The sequence below is a fragment of the Hyperolius riggenbachi genome, chromosome 4 (assembly GCF_040937935.1).
Source record: "Hyperolius riggenbachi isolate aHypRig1 chromosome 4, aHypRig1.pri, whole genome shotgun sequence".
Classification (NCBI taxonomy): domain Eukaryota; kingdom Metazoa; phylum Chordata; class Amphibia; order Anura; family Hyperoliidae; genus Hyperolius; species Hyperolius riggenbachi.
In genome coordinates, this window is record NC_090649.1 from 473,094,961 (window position 1) to 473,106,175 (window position 11,215).

The 11,215-nt window shown below is 43.6% G+C and overlaps 1 protein-coding gene across 5 annotated transcripts in view; it reads right to left on the reverse strand.

Annotated features, from left to right (window-relative positions):
* SLC30A10 (solute carrier family 30 member 10) overlaps nucleotides 1-11,215 on the reverse strand; it is a 96,974-nt gene that overhangs the window by 4,294 nt on the left and 81,465 nt on the right. The window contains exon 4 of one of the 5 annotated variants that reach the window (XM_068232911.1): nucleotides 4,298-8,835. The exons of the other annotated variants lie outside the window; for them this stretch is intronic. Within the exon in view, the coding sequence (XP_068089012.1) occupies nucleotides 8,546-8,835 (290 nt within the window). The 3' untranslated portion in view covers nucleotides 4,298-8,545. Of the gene's footprint in view, nucleotides 1-4,297; nucleotides 8,836-11,215 lie in introns of those variants that run through there. 5 annotated transcript variants of the gene reach the window in all.

The following is an 11,215-nucleotide window of genomic DNA, read 5'->3' on the forward strand; positions in this document are numbered from 1 at the left end:
TTAATGTTTTATTTCTTAGCTGTGCTACACATACAAATCATAATATCATCATTTTTTTTTCGCTTCAGTGTCTCTTTAAATCTTTCCTCTCCCCAGTTTACATTCAGAAATGTACCACAGGCAGAAACATTTTAGGTCATGTCAGGTACAGCTCTGCAGAATGTTTGTTTCTGAGAATTCCAGAGTCAATGCTAATAATACCATGGCTTCCCAGAATGCTCTGGGGAGGAGAATTCCGCATAGCTAACATCATTGGCAAAGCATCCGTGGGAGGGTGGGGTCTACATACCAGTGGGGATGTATATCAGTGGAAGGGCGGAGCTACACAGCAATATATAGATATAGGAAGTGTTTTTGATGCTGAAACCAAAAATTACCATAAACGTGGGTATTCTGAATAATTTACTTCATTCTACAATGTGTCACTACAGGGCTTCTTTAACCTTCTGGTCAGATTTTGCAACCCCCCCCCCCCCCCCCCAGGATATTTTAGCATGAGATATAAAATAATAGCATACGTAATGTCCTTTGTAAATGAACAGCAAAGTTTGTGCCAACGGGCACGATTCCCAGCATTGAAGCAAAGGCAGATGGAACTGCGCCAGCCTGGAACACATACAGGAGGAGCTGATCTTTAGATACTTCATTCCAGTAAGTGGAGTTACAGTGATGATTTCCGGGCAAGTTGGCAACTCCCTACAAAACTTCCATCTCTTTTTATTGGGTTCAACAGACAACACAAACAAACGCGCGCGCGCATACGCACGCACCCGTAGTGTCCTGATAATCATCGTACAAGATCAGGGGCATGTTATACAACAGATATAGTTTCTAATGTTTACATAAGCTGGCACGGTGCGGCAACTTTGCTGGCAAAATGTCCCACGCTCTAAAGTAAAGCTATGTGCACACATATGGGGCTTGATTCACTAAACCGTGATAACCGTAAAAACCCATATCACGGCCGCGCTAGCTTTTTCACGTGCATTTTCACGTTATGCATGCGTTTTCGCTGATTGCACGTGAAAATTTGCGATTGCGTGCAAAAATGCGCGGCCGTGATATGAGCTATCACAGTTTAGTGAATCAAGCCCATGATGTGATTCCCATCGGTGATTGGGAAACGATCGGGAGGGAACCATTTTTTCCCATCGGGGGAACAATTTTGTTTTGAGGCTAGTGATGTATTCTGCTGCTACGGAGGGGGGGGGGGGGGCGGAGGGAAGACGGTTAGCGCAGGAAGGAGTGCGGCTTCCATCAGTTGAAAATCGAGAGGGGGAGGGAGGGGGTGTGAGGGGGTTGCAAATAACGTTGTGATTGGTCGTGCACAGGCATCAGGGGTCTGACCTGCTCAGGCATGGATAGGACCACAAATTTTAGATTTAGAAGTTTATTATATGTACCTATACAGTAAGGAGTCCTTAGGCAAGACTCCCTAACACTGCAGGGTGGCCTCTTGAACGCATCCCAGCGGCTACACCTCTTAAGTGCTTTGAGTCCAACAGGAGAAAAGCTCTATACAAATGTTCGGATTATTATATAGGATAAAGGCCATGCTGAGAATCCCCCATGAGTAGATGGCCTAGTCCAAAACCTGTGGGTGCTGTCAGATTTCCACTACCTACTGTAAGTGAAAGCAACATAGGAGAAAAGTCATTTATGTCTCATTTTACTCTGGAAGAAACGTACATCTTATTTTATGTGTTTGCATGTATTTTAAAAGATTTAAAGATTTTCGCAATAGCGGTCCTTTAATGACTCCCGACACCTGAGCCGGATTGATTGGCAGCCGCTGTAGACACAGAACGATCATAGGCTGAAACTATTGTTACTGTATCTAAAGGGGAAAAAAATATTAAAAGAAATACTTACCTCCATGATATAGAAGCTCTGCAGACCCCTCCAGGCTCCTTTTTGTGATCAGCCTCCCCTCCAACTTGCCGCTGTAGCCCTCGTTCGTAGTGTCAACTGGGACTTTTGGAGCCCAGCGCATGCGCTTTGCGGATTGCACTCCTGAACTGCTGTGGCCCAGAGTGCCCTGGGCATGCCCAGTTAGGAAACAGTCGGACCTGCTCATGCCCAGGACGGTCCCGGCGACAGCTGCTACACGCGGCCGAGCAGGAGCACGTACAAAGAGGCATGCAGATGGACAGCGCATGCGCCATAAAGATTCCACTGGAGCTACAAACGGGGGATATAGCGGAAGCACTGAGGGTAGACTGGACACAGTAAGGGAAGGTGTGTGGATAGCTTGTATATCATAGAGGGGAGAGGGATATGGAGGCTGCCATATTTATTGCCTATTAAACATAATAACATACAATAATCCGAACATTTGTATAGCGCTTTTCTCCTGTCGGACTCAAAGCGCTCAAGAGATGCAGCCACTGGGATGCGCTCAAGAGGCCACCCTGCAGTGTTAGGGAGTCTTGCTGTGAACTCCTTACTGAACAGGTACTGATCCTAGCCAGGATTCAAACCCTGGTCTCCCATGTCAGAGGCAGAGCCCTTAACCAGTACTCTATACAGCCAACATATCAGTTGCCTGGCAGTCCTGCTGATCATTCATGCATCAGTAGTGTCTGAGCCACACACCTGAAACAAGTATGTGGCAAATTCAGTCAGGCTTCAGTCAAACATTTGATCTGCATGCTGGTTCAGGGGCTATGGCTGAGGGACGGATTCCACTGAGCCGGCATGAGTCTTGCAGGACGCATGCCGGTACTTGCGGTGATGTGAGCATGCAGCTGAATGGCTTAGCTGTGTCATGTGCAACTATAGGTATTCAGGCGCGTCCTGCAGAAAACTGCATCATGCCGCCCTCAGTGCGCGTCTCAGTGCGATTCAGACGTCAAAGTATTTGTAGGGATACAAAGCATTTTCCCACCCGAGACGCCTGCGGGGAAACACTGCAGATTTGGCTCTAGTGGAAACAGACCCCAAATGTATTAGAGGCAGAGGATACGCAGGACCAGAGCCGCAGTTATGGCATCACAGTGGTGAGAGGTGTATGGGGCCCGAGGGATTCTGGGGCCCAGCCAGGGGGGCCATACCATGAGGCAAAGTGAAGGCACTTATCAGACACTTGATCAGAGCTGCAAGTTCTGATCGGGATGCTTGCTGGTATAATATAGATTCTGCTTGTCATTAAGTAGTAGCACCAGCCAAGCACTGTCCTGCTGTCTCTCACACAGGCCTCCTGACCCCCCTGTTGTGAGTGCATCTTCTCATCATTATTCACTTCAGCGAGTAAAGGGCGCCTACGACAGTGTTTGTTTAAGGCAGCAAAAAGTATAGAACCTGTCCTGGGCCCAGGCCTTATTGACATATGCGGTGCAGTGTCCATGTATTCAGGCCTTCAAATAGCTTTTTTCTGAAGATTGTAATTTGGCATGAGGGGGACCCAGTTAGGCCCGGTTCACATCTGCGTTTTTTTGCGGATCTGGCCTTCTGGATCATGGAAAGGTCCCTTTTTATAGCCAGTGTGCTGTAAAACGTCCGTTTGATATAGGTTCCTATTGTGCTGCAAAACCTTACGTTTCCGTTCGCTGAGTGAAACGGTCCGGAAAATTGGGTCCTGCTGCATTTTTTTGTCCGTTCAGCGGAACGGACCACGGAATTAAGTCCAGTTCCGTTGGCAAACGCTAATGTGAACCGAGCCTAAGTCTACCCAGTATGGGGCCCAGAAATTTCTGATGGTGGCCCTGTGTAGGACAGCCAGGCAATTTGCATTGTTCAAAAAGAAATACATATGGTAGCCTCCATATACCTCTCTTCTGGCATCATTTCACATTTTTTCTCCCCCCCAAAACCCAGGAGTGAAGTCTTCTTAAAAACCCTAGTTGTGGACCAATTTTTTTTTTTTTTATTGAAACCTCCAAGAAAACAGAAAATTGAATACTTACCTAAGGCCAATTTTCCTTTCCTGAAGCAGCCATGGCAGCACAGTGGTTAGTAGCTCCGCCCCTACTACCCCATAGGACAGGTAAATATTTAAATTTGAGACTCGTAAGGCCACCCGTCTAGTTCAAATGGAACTCACCGAAATATATGGTGGGATCCCTGTGCCGCTATGGATGCATCAGGAAAGGAAAATTACCTTTACGTAAGTATTCAATTTCCCGTTTTCCTTATGCCACCGTGGCAGCACAGTGGGATCTAACTAGAAAGAAAAGAGGGTGTTAATTGTATTGCAGGTGAAAAGAAAACAAATTCATGTAAGAAACAATAAATGTGGAGGAGATAACTGCGTGGAAGTTGACAAGTGGAAGCAGACAAGTCAACATGGTGGTGAGAGATAAATGTATTTATTGAACTTGAATTAGCGGCCTGGCATATTTTATGTGCTGGAACCGTCGAGAAAGCTGGCCAGGATGTTGGAAGACTCCTAGTAGAAACCGCTCAGACTTTTTCTGGAGGTTGCACATTGATAGCCCTGTATGCCGACCTGATTCTGTTCGGATTAGCCAGGAGGAGATGGTACGTGTCGAGGCCGGTTCTCATTTCCTATACCCAGATAGCACTACCAGTATAAATAGTCTACAAAGTCCACGGAGGAAGGCACCACTAGCAGTAAAATATAGCTCTTTATTCAAAAAATGTTTTTAAAAAATCATGCAGTAAAAATGGCTATGGCGACAGGCTGCCGTTCTCAGCTTCTCTGCTTTTTCTCAAGCTTTTTTCTTACAGATTATATTTAATTGTTAGATTCCACAAGTTGCATTCTTCCAACTGTTCAAATGGTTTGGAAGATAAAAAGTTCAAGACTAGTGTTAGATCACAACTTGGGAAAAATGCTATGTTAGGTGGTCTTACTTTAAGAAAGCAAATTTCCGGACAAGTGGGTGATCTACACATCTGACAACAGAGAGTGCCAATATCACAGAGATTTTAACTTTTATGGAGTGATATCCCAGGCCTTTTTCTACTTCAGACTGTAAGAAAGCTAAGACTTGATGAGGTTGAGGCTTTGTTGGGTCAAAGTTCTCTTCTGTGGGGAATGTAGAGAATTCTGACCAGATTCTCAGATTCTATGATGCATTCTGTTTGTAGATATGTGCTGATAACTGCTTCTAGCATGCCAATTGCTCTAGTTTCCTCCTCTCAATCACAGAGCTGCTAAGTTGACACATTCCCGGTTGGGGTGAGGAAGACAACCCGGTTGGACCTTGAGACAACATCTGTAGTGGTAGTAACATTGACAAAACTGAATATGGATGGAGATCAGATTTTGTGTTGGTTGTAATTGACGTTTTTTGGTGTTGATCAGCCAGCTGAACTTTGTCAAAGTATGTTATAGCAGTGTTCTGTGTTCCAGAATTGTTGACACCCTGGATGCTAACAGAAAAATGTCCAAATAGTGATATACACAGAGCCCTTGTAGGTGGACGATGGCGATGATGGCTACTAGAAGCTTTGTAAAAGTTCGGGGAGCTGTTGAACTGCCGAATGGCAGAGAAGCAAATTGCAGGTGGCAACCTCCTATCGCAACTCTAAAATACTTTTGGAGGTCTAGTTGTATCGGGACGTGGTAGTACGTGTCCTCCAAGTCTACTGACAACATCCAGTCTCCTGGGCTTATTGCCAGCATGATGGATTGCAGGGACTCCATCTTGAACTTCTGTAGCCGTAAGTACTGGTTGAGTTTCTTTACATCCATGACAGTCTCTAGTCGCATTTTTCTTCACAAAAAAAAAAAAAAAAAAAAAAGAGGGGGGTAGAACCCCTTCCTTTCCTCCTCTGAAGAAACTAACTTCACTGACTGCTTCGTTATTAGGTCCTGCAGTTAAGTTAACAAGATTTTTTTTTCTCTGTCGATCTTGGTATCCTGATAGATACAAAATGATTATTTGGTGGTCTTGTTTTGAAAGTCTGAAATTTTTCGTATCACCCAAGGTGAAGAAATGGCCTGAGGCCAAACGTTCACAAAGGAGAGAAGTCTTGCTCCCAATGGACCCTTCTGGACTAACGTGCCGTCAAAAAGACTTTTGTTGCTCCTGGTCACAGTGGAAGAGTTCTTCTGTTTTGTAAGTTCGTGTAAGCTTGCTTGCGAACTTGACAATTCCTTTGAAAGTTCTTCCCTAATCGATATGCTCTTGCATTTCTGAATCTTGTTTATGAAGTATTTTATGATTTAAACTTTTTTCTCTGGCGTTTGTCCTGGGGGATGATCCCTGATCTTCCACCTGTAACCCTATTAATAGCTGAATCCATTTTATCTAAAAAAAAGAGACTTCCCATCATAGGGAATTCTACACCAGATCTGGCAGGAAGTGGGACCAGCTGACCAAGATTTTAGCCAAAAGGTACGTTTAGCCATAACTTAACCTAGCATGGGACTTCAGCTGCACAACTGTGGATATCAATTCCAGCTTTCCCTATTAAATCAGCGGATAACTTGAAGTCTTCTAGCGCCAGGACTATTGATTCTTTTGCCATATTCAGTCTAATTCCTGTTTCAATATTTTCTGTCCAGGCTATTATGGCCTTTCCTACAGCCTTTAGAGCAATTGCAGGTTCACAAGCTCCACCTGCCAAGTTATATACTCTCTATACTCTTTTATATACTCTCAAGTCTAAGTCCATCTTTTGATCTAAGGTGTCTTTAACCACTTCAGTACCACAGGTTTTTTTTTTCACTTAAAGGGAACCTTAACTGAGAGGGATATGGATGTTTCCTTTTAAACAATACCAGTTGCCTAGTAGTCCTGCTGATCTCTACGGTTGCAGTAGTGGCTGAATCACACACCTGAAACGAGCATGCAGCTAATACAGTCTGACTTCAGTCAGCACTTGATCTGCATGCTTGTTGAGGGGCTGTGGCTAAAAGTATTAGAGGCACAGGATCAGCAGGAGAGTCGGGCAACTGGTATTATTTTAAAAGGAAAAATCCATATTCTTTTCAGTTCAGGTTCCCTTTAAAAAACAGAGCAATTTTCACATTTCCCCGCTCCTCCCATTCATTCACTAATAACTTTATCGTTACTTTTCACACTGAAATAATCTATATCTTATTTTTTTGCCACAAATTAGGCTTTCTTTGGGTGGTACTTTTTGCTAAGAATTATTTTATTTTATATGCATTTTAAAGGGATTAATAGGAAAAAATGCATTATTTCTCAGTTTTCTCATATTTTCTCAGTTTTAAAATAGTAACAAGCTGCTGTGGATAAAACTCACACATTGTACTAGGGACACAATTTAAATGTTGTAATAACTGGGACAAATGGGCAAATACAATGTATGGCGATAATATTTTATCTGGAGATAAAGGTGTATTTTTTTCCGTTTAGTGATTTTTAATACTGTATCCCTTATTACAAGCCTTTATTTGCAAATTAACAGCAACATACTATCCTCATATTAAAAGTCCCTAAGGTAACTATTGTATGTTTTTGTTTTTAATTATGTAATTTTTTTATTTTTTTTTACAAGTGTTTGATTTTGTTAACTATGGGGTAGCGGTGGAAGGGGTTAAAAAATAATAAAAATGTACCTCATTTTTCTATTCATTAGTGTAAGAGTTTATTTTGGTGTATTTTTACTTTATGGCCACAAGATGGCTCCCCACTTAGTTCCTAATAAGATGGAAACTAATGAATGTATCTGTTTACTTTCACTTTGAAAATAAAAGCAGACGTCTCGCTGACATCAGCTTTTATCCATTACAGGCACGGTGATCAGGTTTTGGAACAGCTGTTTCCCATACCCCAATCACAGAACGAAAGGATTGTGGCGAAGGCGAATGGGAGGGACGAGACAACCGCGAACAGCGACGGTAAGTAAACAATACGCATATCTACGCCCCTGATCCACAAGTAAAGTTTAGAAGGGCGTAGATATACGTAGCAAAGGTACGGAAGTGGTTAAAGGAGGCAGAGTCCTCGAAAGGTAGGGTCAGTTTCCTTGCCAGTTGGATTATAGAAGCATCGATAACAGGAGGGTTGTCTAATGGCTTGGATTCTTCTTCTAGTACAACTTTCCCAATCGATAATTAAGTGGAGGCTTTTTCTCAATTTTACTCCGTTCATCTTGGATGACTACCTCTATTTCCTCCATAAGGGCCTATTTCCACTACACGCGAATCCTCAATGCAAATTTTCGCATCCAAAATGCAACACATGTTTGTGAATGCAAATTTCTGGATGAGATGCGGTAAAAATCTGGATGGTATGCTGCATTTTTTTCGCATTCCGCGGCAATCTGGATGCGAATCGCGGCTACTGTAAGTCAGTGGTGCCACATAAATTCACGTTACAAAAATTTGCATCCCGAGCGCAAATGTATCCAGCATGCACAATGTTATTTCCTGCCTTCTACAACCCAACAAAGGTAGCATACACAGGAAAGGCCTACACAGGAAATTAATTAATGCTAAGGAGCTGCTGGGCTTGTGATGTTGCTAGGCAGTTTTAAAATCGCATCGCGATTTTCGCATGAAAAACTCACGCATAAAACGCATGCGCAATTACGGATGCGATTTGCAGTGCTTGCTAGTGGAAATAGGCCCTAAGAGGAAAAGTTGTTTGTAACTTTTTCAGCAAAATTAGCTTGCTGGGTGGGTAGTCTGTAATTCTGACTTTTTCAGGTGATATTTTATCTCTGAAAAACATCTGGTACAAACTAGTTTCCCCTTGATAACCACAGGCCCAGCATTGTTTTTGGGGAGATCTTGATGATGAGTGCCTTCCTCTGGGGGATCTGCTTCTGCTACAATATCTTCTAGAGGATCTGGATCTACTGGAAGCATGAGACCAATGCCTTCCGTGAGGTTTCCTTGACTAATATCTCCCTGAGGATTGAGCACTCTTTGAGGAATTTCTATGTCTTCTAGGGCTAAAAGGAATCAAAATAAAAAATCTGATTAATAAAGGAGTCAATCTTCTTTAGGCCAAATACTCACTAGGAGTGATTTCTAAGCACTACTGATATTTGAAAAAGCTCTTGCTAATGCAATGCTATGGGGGATTTTTATAAGATCACATCGCACAAGTGGGATCGCACCCCACCCATAGCACTACATTAGCAAGAGCTTTTCAAATCGCAAAGCGTTCAGAAAATTGCTCCTAGTGGGTTTCTGGCCTAAGGCTGGGAACACACTAGGTAGCGTTTTGCTGCATATGCGCATTTTCCGTGAGTTTTCTGTGCTTTTGCGTTTTGCATTTTCTTCAGCACATGCGTTTTTCCTGCGCTTTGTGTGCATTTTAATGTGTTTGCGGTTCGCATATATCAATCGCATATGCGTTTTGTATGTGGTTTTTTATGCAAATCACTAGGGAGTCAACAGGCTGGGGGAAATATATCATCAAACTTGTTTTGTAAAAAAAAAAGTATACCCATGAAAGTCACCATTGACTTTCATTAGGCGCATTTTAGATGCGTTTTGGAAAAATATGCAGCAAGACTAGCATTTTTTAAAAACGCACATTGCAGAACGCAAGCATATGCATTCTTTCATGCGGCCCACTGACTTGCATTATGTGCGTTTTCGCTGCGTTTTCCGCAACGCTAGTGTTTCTGCCTAGTGTGTTCCTACCCTGAGGCTATGTTTACATTATAAATCGCCGGTGCTATCGCAAGGGCTGAGCGATTTATTGAGAGTTTAATAAGCACTTTTCCCTGTGATTTGCGCTTAGAAAAGCGCTTTTGCAGAGCGCTTCAGATTTTCACTTCCTGACGTCAGTTCTGGAGCTACATTACCTCCAAGACCAGCAGAACAGGGTAGCCCTGCACAGCGACCATTAGAGGCTAGCTGGAGGGCCTTCGCACAGGGGAGATGACCTGTATGGCGAAAGCGAGACCTGTATGGCGAGAGTGTTCTGCTGTGCAGCAGCATCTGGAAGCAGGAAAAAATTACACCCGCTACTTGCTACTCTGCATGGTGGGAGACAGTGGCAGGGATTTTTTTGTGAGCAAACGGGGAGGGTTTTTTGTTAATAGGCTGCACTTGTGGTTAGGGAGGGGGGGGGGGGGGCAAAGCCTTCAGGCCCCCCTGCGATGGCAGGGGTCACAGGGTTGATTGTTACGCCCATGATGTATGATGACCCCATGATGCAAAATATAGATTTTTTGTAGAGAAACTGCCATCTGTCCTATGAGGGGAGGACCAGAAGAAAAAAAACGGGTGGCCATCATGTGAGTCTCAAACTAAAATATTGTCCTGTCCAATGAGGTAGTAGGGGTGGAGCTGTGCAGCCAAAGAGGCATAAGGAAAAGCTTTTCTTTTTGTTTTGAATAGCACTGGCAAAGGCTAGACCATCTTTCAGGCATTTATTGCTTTCCTTGTACCCTATAGGGGAGAGATTTCATAACTTCCTGTTATCCCCTGTTGTCACCGGAGCAAAAAGTGACCAGAATATTCTCTAAATTTCTAGAACAAACACAGCAATTCCACATTCTAGCCAGACAGTAATAAATAAAAACATTTTATACATTTTAAAACTTATCACAGTTAACTATAAGGCCTCTTTCACAGTGGGACGTTAAAGTCACAGGTTATAAAAATGTATAACGCAGACCAACGCACAGCAATACAAAGTCTGTGCGACATTCACAGTGCACACGTTGTGTTGTGTGTAACGTGTAGCAATATTTAGATGCTGTGCATTGAGGCTACTTACACAACAGGACATTGCGTTTAGGGGACGTTATAGGGCACATAACGTGCCCCTAATGCAACGCCTGGTGCTCTTGGATGTGGACGTCAGACTGAGCCGCGTTGTGCAGCTCACTCTGGCGTCCGTGATGCCGTGATGCGTACTCTTGGACGCATGCAGCATCACGTGGTCCCGCCCGGGCCAATCGCCGCACAGAGCGGCCGCTCCAGGAAGTAAACACTGCACGTCACACCGTGCAGTGATTATTAATTAGCCATGTGCCATGTGCGGCTTAGCCGCGCATAACGCACAGCATGCAGCACTCTCAATGGATGTGCTGCGTTAGGGCCTGTACACACTGAAAAACGCAAGCAAAATCGCAAGCGCATGCGTTTTTAAAATCGCAAGTGCATGTAGTTTTAAAAACGCATCGTATGCGCTTTTGCCTGCGTTTTTGATGCGTTTGCGTTTTTCTTGTAATTGCTGATTGGCTAAAGAATCCTTTGTTTCTTTTTTTCTAGTTTACATTTCAACAGGAATTAGGAAATTGCAGTCTTCTGGGATACTGACTTCTGAAAAACGCAGGCAAAAAAACGCAAGCGCATGCGTTTTTAATGCGT